Source organism: Macrosteles quadrilineatus, unplaced genomic scaffold (assembly GCF_028750875.1).
Source record: "Macrosteles quadrilineatus isolate MER2022 unplaced genomic scaffold, UCM_ALF_1.0 Scaffold_3__2_contigs__length_128488019, whole genome shotgun sequence".
Lineage (NCBI taxonomy): Eukaryota > Metazoa > Arthropoda > Insecta > Hemiptera > Cicadellidae > Macrosteles > Macrosteles quadrilineatus.
This window is the reverse complement of record NW_026542596.1, coordinates 48,202,780-48,222,363: the sequence shown is the minus strand read 5'-3', so window position 1 is coordinate 48,222,363 and position 19,584 is coordinate 48,202,780. Positions and strand designations below refer to the sequence as shown.

The window sequence follows — 19,584 nt, the reverse complement described above, 5'->3', positions numbered from 1 at the left end:
ATTCTCATATTACATGGACTTTGGTGTATACAAAGGGACATCAAATATAAATCCATGGTAGAGAAATGTTTGGTCTTACAGATATAAGAAGTAAAGAACATGATGAGTCTGCAAGAGAATATTTTAAAAAGTAGGTATTCTAGCTGTTTATGGTCTATTCTACTATATAGTTTATGATCTTGATCTATAAGGTTTGTCAAGCCAAGTATAAACCAAATAAAAAAGACTTACTTCACTAAAATAATTTGGTTAGAAAGGAACGACACAGCACAAAACAATTTACGTACTTTTATTTTGTATTGTCATCACTTGTGTAAAAATCAGCTTTCACAACAGCACAACATCATTTCATAACAATCATAGTAAAAAGTTTGTTAGTCAAATGTAACAATCAACATTAAAATAAGAAATTCATGTCTGTATAACACGCGATAATTACTAACTAAAAATAAAACTATAACTTTTTTAACAACGATATATAATTTATTCCTAACAAATGACTCGATGGATCTAAGTCACATACACGAGGAAGAAATGTGGCAAGAAACAGCCATCTTAGTTAAACAAACGGTAAAAAAACTTACACTTTATACAATCTGTACAAATCACATTTCACATTAGTATTAACACGCTAGGACTGGAAACTGATCACATTTTAATATCAGATCAGTCCAAAATTAGCTTAAATTTAAAAATTGTCTTTAAAAATTAAAAAGCTTTCAAAATCATAAGGTCACTGACTTTTTCTTATTTAGTGTACACTTTCAGTAACATGCACTCCATGAAGGCTATTTCCAAGGTGGGCTTATTGTACGGGTACCAAGTATTTGTAAAACGTACATCAGATATATTATTTCACCTTATAAAGGACTATACCTAGGGAATTAGTTAGCCATTTCTAATTATTACAAATTGTCAAAGACATATTGCCACAATAACAGGCAATAAGCTTTCAAAATTCGAAGTCACTTTGGGGGTATCAGAAGATGTATACAAAATATCAAAAATACTTGATAAACCAATGTAGAATCTGTGTTTTCTATTACCTCTCAGAAAATACACTCTTATTGTCAGGTATAAAGACAAAATAACTGTATGCCTGAAATTCCAGTCAAGCGCATTGTCAAAGATTATTTTACATACTTTTTCACAAGTTCACTGTTAGAAGCAGTGTACTGCACTAAATTATTTTGGCACAACAAACATCATCACCTTCAAACAAAAGTTTCTATTGCCTTGTTTTTGATTTCGATCATTGCTTGAATAGTGCAGCTCAACAAATGGCACAGTCAAAAGATATTTGTAATCAGCTAAAAAGTTTATATAGATTACAATGTTAAAAGGCAAAGTCATTGTTTTTCATCTGAGGAGATTCTGAGGAGCATTACTGTAATCAATATAACTGAGGCATACCAGAACATTTTCTCAACAAATTAAATAGGCTACTCCTAAATTTTGAAACTTACACTACATAATAAAATTGATCAAGGCACTTATCTGTGGTATTTTCCTAAACGTCACTTGTATAAAAAAAATGTTTACGTACATTGACCAAATCACATCAGTTCATGGTGACAAACGTACCTAACCTCAAATCTACAAAGTACGCATTCACAATTCTTTCTCACAGTTTACAAAATGTACAGGTACATAGGAATATGTACACCTTCCGGGAGATAAATATCCCGGATAGAAGGTTCAGCCGTTGGTTACAACCCTTGAGGCTAGAAGTCTGCGTCCCAGCCACTGATATCATCGGGCGGAGGTCCCTCAGCGTCTGGTGGATACTCATCAAAGTTACCCGTGTCTACAACGCTGCGTACCTTCGGCAGGATGGGTGGGATCAGCGTTCGGTTACGCAGACCTTCCCAGTTGAACCCATCAAACCATCTGGAAATGTCAATCATGATTCATATAACTAACAAAATAAAAACATAAATAATGCATTACTTAAATTTTTGTAAACTTCCCATATAGAAAAAAAAGCTACTTGATAATTATGTGGGTTTTCACGCTGTTAGCAATGTTTATATTTTTTGTAAGGGAACGGTTTAAACTGTGATCTTGTTAATACTTTACATCATCCTTTTGCAGGTTAGCATAATGAATTGAAAGACCAGATAGCATCAAGGTCATAACCCAATTTGGGATCGAATCTGCAATTTTTAAATTTGAAGGCGAGTGCTATAACCAATTTGCAACCAAGATAGTGTTTGGACTAAGTGTTTGAAGTTTGACTGACTGCTACAGGTAGTGTTTTGACTGTTCAACTTTATAACTTGCAAACCCTTCTAATGGTACAGACAACCATTGACTTTCTGACACTGAGGTCGTCTAGACATCCAATCTATATGGACCAGTTGTGAATATCGATTGGTCCATTTCGCCCTAAGCTACTTACTTGTGTTTCTGAATTTCACTGATGCCTCCTTTTTGGTAACCCAACCGTTCTGCTGGGTTGTCTCTGTAACAAATTGTTATAATCATTGAACAGTGAAATCATATTTTTCAAAGAAAATGCCAAAAAATTAGTGTAAAAGGAACTTTAGTTTTACTTAGTACTAAGTTGGTCAAATGAGCAAAATAAAAACAGTCGGAAATGCTATAAAACAGATGCAATATGAACTTCAGAACTCTGTCAAGTGATAAAATACTGAAGGATAAACAGACGTTAAAGTGAACGTCAATTGGGGGAAAATGATTTAATAAACAGGAAAATAAATACATAACCTAAATATTTTTAGGACACATTTAGCTGAAAAAATGTATATTTGAACACTAGGAGTGGTACTCATTATTACCTCCATACATGTGATGGGGATTTATGAAATGACCATCACATAACTAACTATTGTCATATCAGGCCACTCTCTATTAGATAATCGGAACATTATATTGCTGCATCTTACAAAATATGAAAAATGGAGCAATAATGTTAAAACACTATTCAACTAATACTAGATAGTGGATTGAAAATGCCAAAGTTGCATAATTTACATATTAGTAAATAAGTGGTTAACAAAGACTAAACAGTTTTCATAGTAAAAAGTTGGTAAACAAATTAGGAGTATATTATGCCAACCTCAATCTATAATATTTTTATTAGCACTATAATCCTTCAGACTTTAACATAAGTTCAAGGTAAGCAGAATAAAATTGCAGCAAAAACAAAGATTTGTATTGTGTGTTAGGCGTACCTGCACAGCTTCTTGATGAGAACGGTGGCATTACGAGTGATGTTACGAGGGAACTCGATGGCATCTATGCCTTTGAGGATGATGTTGTAAGTCTTCATTGGATCTGCACCAGTGAAAGGCGGGGTTCCTGTAAAATAACAAATTTAAATCATAGTGGATGAAGACCAAACGTAGCTGGTGTCAGACATGAACCCTGACAGGAGCTTGATGGAGATTTTTATTTACAAACAGCCCTGGTATTTTTATTATTATTTTTTTCCTAGGACGCTAGGCACGAGCCCGGAATTGTTTTTCACATTGCTTCAGGCTAGACCTAGGGGTTACGGCAATATCACTTACTTAGATAAAATCTATTGGTGATTTGGTGGGGTTGGACCCCAGGAACCGGAGTCTCGAGCTCTAACCACCGCTGAACAGCCCTGGTAGTGGTAATAATATACTACATGACAATACTGAACTTATGAGTTAGGTTGATGTTTACCTGTGAGCAGCTCGTACATGAGGACTCCCAGGGACCAATAGTCTGCACTGATATCGTGGCCTCTGTTAAGAATCACCTCAGGCGCTACGTACTCCGGCGTACCACAGAATGTCCATGTCTTGCGGCCGTGCTATAAACAGAAACACAGACTGGTAAAACTACAAAAACACTATTTCTTAGTTTTGTTTGAATATTTTTAAGTCAGGGATTTTTTTTAAGACTAGGCCTATTTGAAAATTAACATATCCAGAACTGACATTGCGAAGAGTCAAGCTGTTTTAAAAACATATTTTTTACATTGCATATTTAAATGTGAATTACAAACAGGATTCAATAATATTGTCTCATGTTTTTGGTCTGGTAGGACCCAGGTAATCTAGCTGTCGAAAGCGCCGGAACCACCATTGTTGACCTGACTACTGTCCTCGGTGTTGAGAGCACCTCATTATTCAGGTTAGTTAAAAGTTTGTTGACTAGCTTCTAAGCCAAGTGGTTCAGCATCTGAATTTTAGTATTGAAGGTCTGTATTTTTGAACCACATTTTTCATTTTATGATCAACTGTTTTAACATAGTACCTGGGGACCGAGCTTTGCTCGGGGAAAATCATTAGTTCACTCTGAAAGCAGTCTTAGTATTGGAGATACATAAATCCATTCCCAAGTTCCACACGGCTCGCCTTTTACTACGTCCTACACCATTTCCTACATCATGGACCTGTTTCCCTGCATTCCCATAGCACTTTAGGATTGTAGATACCTTAACCCTCCAAGTGTCCATAGTTTAGGCCTTAATGTCCACCTATTTTTGGCGCATTTGCAAGGTTTTATTAAAACGGATCTGAGAAGCTTAAAACAATGTTAATTCTAATGTTCTATATACCATTTTGTTTGGAAAATCATGGGCTTCAATATTATATATAAAACATAAGGAACATTTAAAAAAAAAAAAAAAATTTTAGGTAAAAAATATAATTTCGAAAATTTTCAAAAAAAAAAATAAGTTCGCGCTCAATGAAATTGTATAAATTATAGGCCTATAAATATTTGAAAATAGCCACTTTGTTCTTAATTTTATGAGGATTACAAATATATAATAATATAAGGAAGTATATTTGCAAATAAATAAGTTATGGGCAAAAAACTGATTTCAGTACATAGCGTTTAGCTAAGAATGCATAGCCTAACCATAGCTAGGAATCTGGCTGATAATTTACATCAATATCACTACCTACTTCTTCAGGATCATCAACCAGCACTTCAAAACCACTTAAATCTTCTTATAATGCACCACGTATATCACTACTTTTGATTTTTAACACTAAAACAATGATAAACGTAATAAAACACATCAGTCATCGGTCCGGGGGAACCTAGCTGTTTACAAATACACGCACGTCAGCTGTCTGCTACAATATTTTCGGAACTAAAATGAATAGCGCTTAGAGACAGACCTCTGGAGAAAGCTTAGAATATTACGGAAAGAACGATACCTAACTCGATCCAGTTCAATCCGATTCAGTCAGTCATAGAGCCTTCGCCGTAAACGATGTCTGCGTGTCGAAAAATCGACAAGTAACACTACACAAAGTGTGCTGCTTGTCGAATTTTCGTCAAATAACACTGGGAGGGTTAATCTAATCGTTATTAACAGACACCACACTCCGGACAGCTCGCCTTGACTACACTTCCTTCACCACTTACAACGTAACGGGCCTGTTTTCCTCCCTTCCCATAGCATTTCAGAATTGCAGACACCTTAATCTAATCGTCATAAACAGTTCCCACACTCTGGACTACTCGCCTTGACTACTTCCTTCACCACTTCCTACGTCGCGGACCTGTTTCCCTCCCTTCCCATAGCATTTTAGGATTGCAAATACCTTAATCTAATCATCATAAACAGTTCCCACGCTCCAGACAGCTCGCCTTGACTACTTCCTTCACCACTTCCTATGTCACTGGCCTGTTTCCCTCCCTTCCCATAGCATTTCAGGATTGCCCATACCCTTATCTAATCGTCATTAACAGTTCCCACACTCCGGACAGCTCGCCTTGACTACTTCCTTCACCACTTCCTACATCGCGGACCGGGTTTCCTTCCTTCCCATAGCATTTTAGGATTGCAGATACCTTAATCTAATCAACATAAACAGTTCCCACACTCCGGACTGCTTGCCTTTACTACTTCCTTCATCACTTCCTACGTCACGGACCTGTTTCCCTCTATTCCCATATTATTTTATGATTGCCTTTACTACTTCCTTCACCACTTCCCACGTCGCGGACCTGTTTCCTCCCCTTCCCATAGCATTTTAGGATTGCAGATACCCTAATCTAATCGTCATAAACAGATTCCAGATTTTGCACTGCTACCCTTGACTACAATGTATCGAGTAATCTTCAGTATAATCTTTGCTAAATATTAACAAGTGATGTTTTTCCTTTTGTACTGTATTTGTAATTTGCTAGTATACTGTGGGTAGTTGGCTTATTATGAACACATGCTACAACTTCAAGTCTTTTGTTTACTTTTTCCTTGTTATTTAATTCAGCCAACATGGTTACCTAGCAACCCATAAGACTAATGTTAAAAAATGTGATTTTCAGTTTCATTTTTCTACGTAATTAGATTTTTGTTGGCAGTTCTAACTGCAGTAAACTCGTTTTTAGGCCAGAAATAAACTATTTACAACATTTGAAGAAAATCGTCGGAGCCGTTTTTGAGATCTTGTTTGCAAGCAAGCAAGCAAGCAAGCAAGCATACATACATACATACAAGCAAACATTGCTCGTATTAGAGTATAGGATTGAGCTCGGATTGAGCATGTGGACTATTTATATGCATGAGAAGACCCCACCTTATTTGCATGGAATGTAATGTATTGGCCGATTTGCATTAGGCCTATTTATTATTATGCAAAATAAAGAGGTGTCAATCTGATAGTCCATCTCATTTAATAAACCTGTATTGTCGGTTGGTGAAACCGAGAAAACTTAGAGAGGACTACCTGACTGTTTAAGAGATTGGTTGAAAAGTTACACGTCCAAAATAAAAGAAAGAAGCGTCCTATAGGCAGGTTAAATTGAGGTTTGATCAGTTTTTGGGTAGCAGAGAGCGGGCGTTCTCAAAAAGATTTGTATGATACACACTAAAAGCCTTTGCGACTCTCTATCTTAGAGGAGCTCTTGCTATCCTCGCGATATAGTTTTAGTCCAGAGTGTTTGGTAGTTCACTCAACATTTAGCAAGGTCACTCAACTTCTAATAGAGGGTAAGAATTAAGAACACTTTCCTACTCAAATACGTGATATTTTTTTATGTTCATCCTGCCTTAAAAACCAGCACAGCATTTAAAACTTCCAAGTAGGGATGGACGGGTCCCGAAATTTCGGGAATTTTTCGGGAAAAAAATATTTCCGATTATCGGGACGGGATTACATTTGACTCGGGAATTTTTCGGGACGGGATTTGGTCCGATCGTCGGCGATTTTTCCGCTTCGCGAGTGCCGATAACGCCGTTATTGCGAGCGATAGGTCCGCGAACGCAGGAGACGAAGTCATTTCGACGATCGCGCCGTGACCGCGGAGTCCTACCGACGATCGCGCCGTGACCGCGAGTCATACCGACGATCGCGCCGTGACCACGGAGTCCCACCGACGATCGCGCCGTGAGACGAAGTCATTTCGACGATCGGGCCGTGACCGCAGAGTCCTACCGACGATCGCGCCGTGACCGCGAGTCCTACCGACGATCGCGCCGTGACCGCGAGTCATACCGATGATCGCGCCGTGACCGCGAGTCATACCGACGATCGCGTCGTGACCGCGAGTCATGACGATGATCGCGCCGTGACCGTGGAGTCATACCGACGATAACCCCGTGACCGCGGAGTCATACCGACGATCGCGCCGTGACCGCAAGTCATACCGACGATCGTGCCGTGACCGCGAGTCATGACGACGATCGCGCCGTGACCGTGGAGTCATACCGACGATAACCCCGTGACCGCGAAGTCATACCGACGATCGCGCCGTGACCGCGAGTCATGACGACGATCGCGCCGTGACCGTGGAGTCATACCGACGATAACCCCGTGACAGCGAGTCATGCTGACGATCGCGCCGTGACCGCGAGTCATACCGACGATCGCGTCGTGACCGCGAGTCATGACGACGATCGCGCCGTGACCGTGGAGTCATACCGACGATAACCCCGTGACCGCGAAGTCATACCGACGATCGCGCCGTGACCGCGAGTCATGACGACGATCGCGCCATGACCGTGAGTCATACAGACAATCACCTCGTGACCCGCGAGTCACAAGTTTCTATAGGTACCTGTAAATTGTTACCCATTTTTTGGTTTTTATAGATCAGTGCCACAAATGGTAAAAATTGATTTCGTATGTCTTTTTTGGTAACTGCAATACAGTTCTTTCTTTTTATGCACAGAAAAAAATCCCGTCCCGTCCCGTCCCGAAAATTGGGAAGGAAATAAAAATCCCGTCCCGTCCTGTCCCGAACTAAAAATTCAATCCCGTCCATCCCTACTTCCAAGTACACCATTTTGTAAACTTTCTGACCAAAGTTATTATTACAAATACTGGTAATATAAAATTCACTAAATTTAGTGATCACATTTTTATTTATGTATATCCAAGATTTTGAAATTGCATTTTTTCTCTAAATAAAATAATGATTTTTAAATCTTAAGTGAGAGGATAAGGATCTTACAGTACAGAAACATTTACAGTGCAGTACACATAAGTCTAAACATAATTTACCAGTAATTTCTTGGCAAACCCGAAGTCAACCAGTTTGACATAACCGTTGATGTCCAACAGTAGATTCTCAGGTTTAAGGTCCCTGTAGATGATGTTTCTAGAGTGAAGATAATCAAAAGCCTCGACCACGCAAGCTGTGTAGAACCTCGTAGTGGCATCGTCAAAATGACCTTTGTCCCTGAACACAACAGTCATGTTAAGCATGTAACAGAAATACTATTATTTAGAGTAAATATACAACAGCATTTGTATGTAAATATTTCATGATTAACTGATGTTTTGATTTCTTAATAATTAATTATGACAGTAGAGAAAGATGAAATATAGAGGAAACATATTGTGGTTGCTTGGTGGGGGCAATGTTATTATGGCCAGTGGTAATTTGTATGAAAAAAGAATCACAACTGCTTTTGGGTATAGAGGTTCAAATCCCTTTATTTTTTTGGATAGAACTCTTCTAATCATTTATCAATCAAGCTTTATGTTTATTTATTATTTTTTTAACCGTTACCTATTTGCAAAAATATTCACCTTACTCATTGATTTAAACTAGTTTTTAAAAGCTTTATATTGTTGCCTCTTCAAATCTGAGGTCATACAGAGTTTCTAATTTTTTAACTGTAATTAAAAGTTTAACATGATTCAAATGTCATCATTGTGGATAACTTTATTTTGTAAAATTTATTTCCAGAAGTAACCTCCAAACCAGAGAGTACTCGTAGCTTCTTATAGTAAGAAATAACTTCTTGAAATACAATGTTCCAATTTATATCAAACGTGTGGGTGTGCCCTCAACAAAATAAAAACTGAACAGATAATTGTGGCAGTGTTAAATAAGGACAAGCCAGTGTAGAAACTGTATGAATAGTGAATGGCTCAGTCAGTAATGCAACAAATAACAAATTAAAAGCAGCAATGTGGTCAGTTAACGCCTCTATGCCACCATAAAAATTTACCAGTGATTTTATTTTTGTACTGTACTCCTTGTTTGCAAGTTCTTTGCACAGGCCTAAGGAAATCGAAACGCTTCGACGTTCACGAAACGCCCAGGCCCATAAAGACATGAAGATTTAAAATAAAGAGACCATTACACTTGTTATAACAAAAATTTAGAAACATGAATACACTTTTGAAAATAATGTTCCTAGTAACACAAGTCACATACCTGAGAATAGTCCATAGTTCTCCGCCCAAGCAGGACTCCATGAGCATGTAGAGGTACTTGCGGTCTTTGAACGTCTTGAACAGTTTGACGATGAAATCACAGTCTGCTTCACTCATAATCTCCTTCTCAGACATGATGTGCTGTTGTTGTCTTGTCTCTACAATCTGCAACAACAACATAGCAACTTGTACATCGTTATTACAAACATAGGATAAAGGAAATGGATAGGCACGTGGATAATCCAGTCTCAATCATTAACTAAAATGATGACAAACTACAGATGTACAGTGCACATTGTCTCTTAAACAAGGGTGTCTGTAGGAAATTGTTGCAGAAGGGCAAACCAACGTCTTCTTCTAAGGGTTGAGGAAAATATCCTCCATCAGACAATTTTTGTATTTAATTAATTACAAGACACTGTATGCGTTTAGGGCTGTCTAGAATCTGGAATTTTCTTTCTAAAAGCTTAACAAAATACTTTAAGTCTCTATATGTTGTTTTTGAGAATCCTGAACTGATCTTCTAATATAGTAATAAACTAAATATTAAAAGTAAGTTTAGTAGTTATGACAGTAGGCACAGGCAGCTAAGGTAATCTTACGGCACTTATCTATCTGGCAATACGATACCTACACCAAAAGAGATCACATTGTTGATTCACATTGTGACATTGTTGAAAGACATATGTCACGATTAAGTGTAATGAAATATTTACATATTACTACTAAACACAGTGTTCTCAGCTGACAGAATATGTTGTTTCATTGAATATGCAATCAATAAAATAAAATAGTCACCCAACAACTTCTTTCTCCCTTTAATCTCACTTAAAAATGCTCAATCAACAAAAATATCTATAAACTAGCTGTGTACCCGTTCTACACACGCGGATCTTATAGTATTCAGTTGAAACCTTCTTATATACAGTATAAAGAACAGCAGTTGGTTTACATATTTTCAGATATGCTGGCCAAACTATTATACATAACTTCATTTTATGTTGTTTGTTGTTGTTCCGGATCGGTATGACAATCTATAAAAGGTTAAATTACCTGTGTCCGCCGGTCGATCCTAATGTATCCTATTACAGCATTTCCTATTACGCATTTTGGCGAAATTAAATCGCCATCATCAGTCCTAATATAAGGTCTTGAGATTCCCCATTAGGTGCGTCTTGGAGTTTTTGAAACACATACACGAACTGTACACTTATACACATGACGAATAAAACATAAATACACGGTAGGCCTACTTTTATTTTTACTATGGACATGTAGACGCACGTCGGTCATGTGCCGAGTCTCAACTGAAAATGCTCATTTAAAAAATGTAAGTTTCCCAGTCATATACAACACTGATTCAAGGTCTTTTCCCCAGTTATCGAAACTCAAGAACAATTTTACACACAAAGAATCTCTATTTTCATTTACGGTTACCCTACAAATTATTGCACTTGCGATTAATTAATCCGTTATGTAAGGAAAAACGTTTTTAATCTTACTTGATTTGGATTTGCTTTCAAAACAAGATCGGAATTGGTTACGGTATTTGTAAACAACATTCAATGTAAACATATCAGTGACAGCTAGAAGAAATACTCTTGATTCAAACAGCGCTGTTCGTTATTTCATAGATGAATATGTGATAAACATTGGGAGAAAACTTTACAAAAAATTGCACAAAATTGGGTTTCTAAACGTCCGTCATTTTATTTACAAAGTAGTGACGCCATATTTTAATGGCTAAAGACAATCTCGCCAATCCAGTGAATACATTAAAATGATTTGTAACTTGATAGGTAGGTACTCTCGTTTTTCAGGAGAAGGCCGCGTAAAATGGCTCTTGGGCCGTGACAGACAGGAAGACAGACAGACAGAAATTTAGATGAGATTTGTTTCGGTTTCTTTAATGTATAAAACGTAAAAATAACCTAAAAGTTTATGATTCTGAGCAATGTACAGACAAAACTCTAATTTTATTTATATAGATGAACAGCATAATAATATAGCCTATCATTATTTGGCATTTACTAGTCTCTTATTTAATAATGTACAATAACTTATAAAAATTTGTGATACAATTTTAAGTTCTGTCCATTTTTAGGAATGTCAGAGGCATATTGAAGACTTTACCGAATATTCAAGAGTACTAGCTTATAGATTACAGATGATGGTTTTAAAGGTAAAAATTACAAACCTGACTCTTCTTCATCTGTTTTAGAGCAAAGGATCTCGCTGGATCAGCAGAAATTTGTACAAGCTCTACACGACCGAAGCCTCCAACACCCAGAGTTGCCAACACTCGCAAGTCCGACAACTTAACATCCTTGAACTCCTCATTGATCCTGCTAACACAAACATGAAATATCGCTTTGAGTATTTTAGCTAATAGACTTCTCCCTTTACTGTATTTGTTCAAGGAAATCTTTCAACAAATGCAAACTTTTGAAATCATCCAATATGTTCCCTTTTCTCCCTCCATAGATTTCAATTCCTTGTTAACAGTCTGCATGTATATTCTCTTGACTTTTTAAGTTTGGGTGGTATGGTGCAGTTGTTTTGTGAATAACCCCACATTCATTCATAAACTTTTTGAACTCTAAAAAAAACTTTCTTCGACTATCAGATATCAAGATTCAAAAATTGAGAATAAACTTAAAGAAATCCTTAATGTGAGTCAAAATTTTATTATGTGTAAACAAGAAAAATAGTATTAGAACTTTACAACGCTCATTTCACATGCACATTTGTAATGTATGAGTGTATTTCAATTAGTTTTTCTGATGTAAATCAAACTAAGACATGTTAACGGCATGAACTCTTTTTTAATTGAGAGTCACAACTTGTTGTTTCAACAAACTGCAATAAGTCTCACAACTTAAACATTCACGTATATAACCAATATACATAACTCTACCAGGAATAACAAGATGAAAATATGTAAATGGTGAAAACGTGATACGTTTGATTACGGTTGCATACTTACGAAAGTGCAGGTCCTATTTGGAAGTGAGCAATGCAACAAAAACATGAACTTAATGCCAGTGATAGCTGTGCTCAGAACACATGCAATGTGCTTTGATTTGTTGCAATAGGAAAATAATCACTACAAACATGATCAAAGACTTCTGGACTTATATTGATTAAATTGGTCTCTTTCCTTATATAACAAAAAATTGAGAATTTTTTTAACTTTTGTAATTTTTTTATAATTTTATTTTGATATGAACTTTTTATAAGTGAGATAATTTTAATAAGTAATTTTTTCGAACAAGTGAAAAATTATCACAATAATTTAGGATATTTGGCTACTAAAAGTTCTCCTCATCTCTCAAAACAAGTGACAACAAAAGTAGCCTCAGTCTACATTCTGCTATTTGAAAACTGACAATTTGAGCAAAAACCAATTTGCTAACAAACTAATTTTACTTTTTTTATAAACTAATGGAGGAGTAAAAAAATATTTAAGTTAAAGAGAAATAAATGTTTCTTTAAATAATAAATTGCTAGTAAAGCTAAATTTTACTTTAGAAATTTAGTGGATGTATAAACTTTACTGACTTTTTCCTCTCGACAGCTTCATCCTTGTATCGAGTTCTGATCTCATCGAGGCTGGAGATGAGTTGGTTGAACGTCTCTCGGTCAATTACCAAGCAAGTGACGCCCTCTGGGTCGTCCGCTACTATGTTGGCTGTCCTCAGATCGTCTCTGCCAAACAAACATGGATCATCAGTAACAATCATTAACTTTACACAATAGAACCTTATGGTTTATAGTACATAGTAACATCCACTGAGAGGTACCAAAAGTCATCCTATGGGTTAGGTTAGGGTGTAAATATGGGGTTTTAAAGGATGACTGAATTAATTTAACTGTGTCATTCATAATGGTAGCTTGTAACATTTTTGGCATAAAAAAAATTTATTCAAGGTCACCCCACAAATCAAAATAGATAATCCGTAGGGAGTGTGCTGGTCTAGTGGTAGAGTGTGGGGCTTCCGTCCCCGAGGCCCTGGGTTCAAATTTCACCAAACACTAAGAAGAAGATTAAGAAGAGTAACTAATACACATCCGTTGTGGATTAAAAATTTTCATTTCTTCTTTTATTTTGCAGAAAAGTATAAATTGACACTTATTCACTTCAATGCAGAGTTGTGTCAAATGATTTAAAAAGATATTATTATTATTATTATTATTATTATTATTATTATTAAACTACTGTAATTCACTTTTACAGAAAATTGCATCAGTGCTTGAAAAAACAACCACATATTATTTTTATTATGAAGTCCAACTAACTACGTAAAACCATTTGGAAAATGAAAACTATGAGAAACATGATTTTTAAGTATTTAAAAATGCATTTTCTAACTAATGAAAAACTGACATTGGCGAGTAAAGTAAGAAAATATAAAAAAAACAGTAAACTTTTTTTGTATTTAAAATATTTGTTTGTCTTAGCTTAAACTGTACACAATAAAGTAAGTAGTATCAATTAGTTTAAGATTTTCAATTTTTGTTTGTGTTATTGTCATTTACCTTAAAACTCATGGAGCGGCAAAATGATCTGACAATTTTCTTTGCCGCCCTGTCGTGAGTAGTGGAGGGTGGTGGGAAGAGAGGCGTTACAAAACCAATATGCGGACATTTTTAGTAGCCCTGGAGCTATGGACGGCTGAGCACCATGTATTTGTAATGGACGTGTTTTTAAAGTGGCAATTCCTGTGTAGCTGTTCAGTAGACGTTTCAATGTGGGTCAAAGAAGAAAAGTCCCAACTTAAAACACCATTTTTCTGTGGGTGGGTAACTTTAGAGCTACTAGTTCAGCATTGAAACTAAAATCAACAGGCCATCTAAGGTCAGCCTGGACGCCAGAGAATGTAAAGAGATTGGGGAAGACTGTGTGGTGTGGTTGAAAGTGCGCTTCTTTGCACATAATGACAATTTTGTCACGTGTAAGCAAAACAATCACTTGTTCTGAAAATGATATGCCCGTTGCATCTCACTGGGTTCAACTACTGGGCGTCAACCGTTGCGCGATTGCCATTTTGTATGAATCTAAGTGCAGGTCGTATCGTAATCATTACTTCATCTATGTCGTAATACTCTTCTACCGAGCACCCAGACATGTGCAGATCTGCAGTTTATTTACGTGCTGGCCGCTGAGGACTATCTTCCACGGCTTCTCTCACTCTCTCGACGTTCTCTGGTGTCCAGGCTGACCTTGGACGGCCTGTTGACTTTTTTCAATGCTGAACTAGTAGCTCTGAAGTTACCCATCCATAGCAAAATAGAGTTTTGAGTAGGGACTTTTCCCTTTGCACCCACATTGAAACGTCTACGGAACTGCCGCTGAACAGCTACACTGGAATTGCCAGTTTTAAAAAACCCCTTCACTACAAATGCATGGTGCTCAGCTGTCCACAGTTCCATGGCTACTAAAAATGTCCGCACATAGAATATGAAACGCCCCTATTCCCACCACCCTCCCCCACTCACTCGCTCGACAGGGCGGCAAAAAAACTGTAAGATCATTTTGCCGCTCCCTGTTAGCGCAAAACATTTAAATTAAAAAAAATTTTAAATAGTAAATTTGATTTTATTGAAGTCTATTATATTCTTTTGTATTAGCTTAGGTTGTAAACCGTATATTATGGAATATTAATGCATTTCAGATCTCATTATGATTGAATACTAATTGTCATTAACCACTACCACTAATAATTTAGACTCCTGAATAAAAAAATAAAAAATAAGTAAAATTCATATGACATTATACGGTAGAAAAACATTAATTTCTCGATGAAACAATTTAAATTAAATAAAACATTTAAAGAAGAGTGCAATTTTGTATAACAGTGGTATGGACAGTCACAATATGGCTTTGGTATGAATTGTTATTATAAAAAAGTAAAACTGAATCTGACAATCAAAGCAAAAATCTAATTAAGTTACTGAAAGAATTACAGAAGACAGAGGACAGAAAGCATGAAGATAAATAACTAACAAGACATAACAACACAAGAAAGTATGATATGCTCAATTGTCTAACATTCTGTATGTTTGGGGTATACGTACTTTGGTTCAATATTTACTATTTAGGATTTTAGGATAATTGTACTATATCCGTAAGGATTAAACTTTACGTAAAAGCACTATCAAAAGTTAAAAATCGTGGTACCTGATTCATTACATAGCACTTGTTAGGTTTTTTTATATTTAAATAAAGGTTGTACTATCCAAAAATAATATGAGAAAAAATTTTCAAATCAAAATCAAATCTAATCAAATCAACTAGTTCTAGTTTTATTAGATTTCTGTAAAGTGTTGTATTAACCACTAGGCTGACTAGGCCGCAGCGTTTTGGATAAAACTTTTTTAAAGACAAATTGGATCTTTTTATACAAAAACACAACTTAACATGATCACGGGGGACGATGATGTCCCTGTGAGGTTTATGATTTCATCACGATCGCCATAGAGTTCCAACTAAGGGGTGGGGGCCACAAAGTGTTAATTTGGTCTAAGGCCGCATGTACCGCAAATCCATCACTGTTTCTATGGACTAATCCAATTCTCAAAAACCTATCACATAATCAGATTCATGCCTGATGAGAGCACTGATTTTCCTTCACATCGTTATCAACTAGACAACAAGACCAATCATCACATTTAGGTGGATACCGTCTACAATATTAGTGAGAAACGTAAACAACGTGGTGTTATCAAATTTGGAATAGCTCTCATGGTCGGGATGGGAAATAATTGGAGACAGTTAAATTTAAAGTTTGGAGAGTTAAATTTATGAACAGCTCTCTTTCTACAAAGTGAGCCTAGACACTGAGGTGAAATATTAACAAAGTGAAATAACCCCTCAAATAGACACCACAGAATCATTAGTGAAATGCTTTCACAATAATGAAACAAGCGTCCCAGCCAAGATTCAAACTTTGTCTTAAGTCAGGTTATCAAGAGTCAATTGTCAGGACAGAACTCATGAACCAATGCTGACATGGACAATGATGACACTCTGATTCCATGCCAAACCACTCACCAAGCAGTCAATTATCACCTGGAGTTACGGTCCCAGATGAAGTGACCAGCGAAATTGTTTAAAAGCAATCTGTTGGATCTGCAGCCCAAAGTAAAAACCAATAGTTCCTATTGGAGGCTCAGATTAGCATATGCTTGTGATTTGTGATTGGTTCGTGTTGGATATTGAATGGAAGTTCAGCAAGTAAATTACTTTTGTAAAAGTTTTATCGAAGGTTTGAAATGTAAGTAGATAGTGTGTTAACTAGTGAAAATGAGGATAAACGGTTAAATATAAACTATATGAGTACAATTGAGAAGGTTGTACGTGTAAGTTGCAACTGTTATGTTATGAAATTCCTAAAAGTTGAAAGCTAAATATGATATTTTTCTGCAAACCATAATACGTACATTAAAAAAAGTAAAAAGATGGTATAATATGTAAAAGTACATTTTTACTCAACATTAACATTGTGAGGTATCAACAAGATTCTATTATCAATAGAATCTCTTAGTAACATTGTACTGAAACTAGTACAATCAGCATTCAGGTTTTTACAGGAATAAATTTGTGCGTTTGTAACACATCTTTGAGGAGCTAGACATTTTGAGAAAAGATTTCACCAAAATCACTGATATTATGGGTACCTCAATCTTTGTCAATGAAAATTCAACATTGAAATTTTGTCTACCTTTACCAAATTGGTAGGCAATATGTTAAACAAGTCCACAGTTACAGATAGAATGTGAAATTCAATAAGTATCTGTATTGAGGAATTACATATTACGAGTTACAGATATTAATTTATAGTTGTAAATGAAAGGAAACCGTACTCAGTTTACATGAGTTTACCCAGGAAAAAATCAAATTAATTGTATATAATGTAAGTTGAAACTCACCCTTGAAGCGCCTTCTCTCCGAAGAAGTCTCCTTTACTAAGTTGTCGGATGAATTTGTCTTCTTCTGTGTTAGGCTGCTTTATCGTAACTTTGACCTAGAACAATACAATGCTAGATATGAAACACAAACACATATTGTTGCAAAAAATATGCTATACCATACACAGTGGTTGTGTAACTAAAGCACCATCTAATAGGGACTACAATTTGTCAAAGTTGATTTTGCAACCACACTACAAAAATTAGGTGTGTTAATAATGTTATTTTGATACTGTAACAAAAACTAACAAATTATTTTCACAAAGTTACTTAAGCACACAAACAAAAGCCTTCCACAGATGCGCAGAGTTGAGTTAATTTATGGAGAGAAACTTTGTAAATGAACATTGAATTTTGTTTTAGAATCCTGGAATGAATAGGAATAGATGTTCTACTGATAATAGGGAGTATATTGGACATTTACACACAGGGAATAGCCTATTAAAACACTAGATAAAGCAAACCAATTTAAAGAATAGTATGACACAAAAAAACAAACATATCAACTTGCATCTCTACTGTACGTTCTTTGGCTTCTTACTGTATGTAAATAGTTTGTAATAGTCAACTGATTTTCACTTTGTGAGTTAGAAAAAAAAATTAAATGGGATGGCTAAAGTATTGAGTTTTTGCATGCACGAAAGCAAAGAGAAAGCTCCAGTTTTTTTCCTCGGTGTACCCATCATCGGCCTCTGCCGACACGGCCCTTGTTGAACTATCGAGGTTCTACTGTACTGACAACAAACTTATCCTCTTCACAAGATCACGGACCAAACTGATGTGTTACTTTTACCAAGCAAATATCAACAAGGATTTCTGCTTAAGTTCATCAAGTAAAATGTGCATAAAAGAAAAAAACAGTTTTTTGACTACACCCAGTGCTCGATTTGTGACAGAACAGCGTTCATATTGGCATGGGGGGGGGGGGTCATAATATCTGTAGGTTACAGTTCAGGCACCTATTTTTTTACAAATTGAGCCCTGATTACACCTATTACTGTCCAACCATGGATACTATGAATTTTACGTACTAAGCAAAATAAATGGATTAAATTTTTACTTACTTTTCCTTTACTAATGATGAAGAAGGTGTCACCTCTCGCCCCTTGCCTGATGATGTAGTCTCCCTCGTTGTAGAACGTCTGCGGGAAAACAAGATGTTAAAATTGTAAAAAGATTATACTTTTAGTAACACATAGTAGCATCAGAGAACTAATTTACTGTCACCCAACAAACTTTAATAAACTATTTATTAAAAGTAACAATGAAAAATACAAAGGAAGTGCTCTAAACGTAAATTAGATTGTTAATTCACTACTATACATTAGAACCTTGATATCTCCACGCTTTCATTTGCTGTGAGGGTATAAATTCAGGGTAAAAGTAAAAGTTTGAGTTATTGAGTTTTTTTAAGTAAGTGAAGATCAAGTAATTAAGGTGTAACATTCGTGATACAGTACTAAGGAGACGAATTCTGGCTACTATGTTACGTCACAACCTTCATAACTCGACTTTACACACTATACCTAATAACTCGAGCTCAAGCTTACTGGTACCTGTAGAATCAAAATAAACAATCTATGATGAATACACATTTAATCAAATACAGCTAACTTTCACAGTATAGTAACTTTGAATCATTGAGGCATATTGTGAAAATTTGACTTATAAAGGTAAAGTTTGAGTTATTGAGTCATGTGAATAAGAAACTGATTAATAGTGGTTAAGTATTACAGATCATAAAAAGTCGAAAGTAGACTTATCAAGGTTAAATATTTAACATTGTGATTTACCAGGGTTTCAATGGGATTATGAAAAATTCAGAATAAAGTATCAAGGAATTCGAGTTCTACTACATTAATTAGTTGAGTTGTAGGTGGATTGTAGATTCATTTCTCTAAGTAGTCAGACAATATGTATTATTCATTTTTGGATAGGACACCATAATTTTTTTTTCTTTAGTAACCATTTATAGTTTAAAGAGAAG

General features: G+C 35.9%; 1 protein-coding gene across 6 annotated transcripts in view; it reads right to left on the bottom strand.

Annotated features, from left to right (window-relative positions):
- Window positions 1–272: 272 nt before the first annotated feature.
- The window catches only part of LOC128989670 (cGMP-dependent protein kinase, isozyme 2 forms cD4/T1/T3A/T3B), a 224,681-nt gene continuing 205,369 nt past the window's right edge, over window positions 273–19,584 (bottom strand). For 3 of the 6 annotated variants that reach the window (XM_054411640.1, XM_054411642.1, XM_054411638.1), the window contains 10 exons: window positions 18,662–18,739; window positions 17,559–17,653; window positions 13,188–13,334; window positions 11,824–11,974; window positions 9,628–9,791; window positions 8,463–8,640; window positions 3,679–3,808; window positions 3,198–3,324; window positions 2,402–2,464; window positions 273–1,890 (listed from right to left, as the gene is read on the bottom strand). In XM_054411640.1, the coding sequence (XP_054267615.1) occupies window positions 1,725–1,890; window positions 2,402–2,464; window positions 3,198–3,324; window positions 3,679–3,808; window positions 8,463–8,640; window positions 9,628–9,791; window positions 11,824–11,974; window positions 13,188–13,334; window positions 17,559–17,653; window positions 18,662–18,739 (1,299 nt within the window). In that variant the 3' untranslated portion in view covers window positions 273–1,724. The remainder of the gene's footprint in view (window positions 1,891–2,401; window positions 2,465–3,197; window positions 3,325–3,678; window positions 3,809–8,462; window positions 8,641–9,627; window positions 9,792–11,823; window positions 11,975–13,187; window positions 13,335–17,558; window positions 17,654–18,661; window positions 18,740–19,584) is intronic. The other 3 variants (XM_054411641.1, XM_054411643.1, XM_054411639.1) reach the window with 1 other exon arrangement.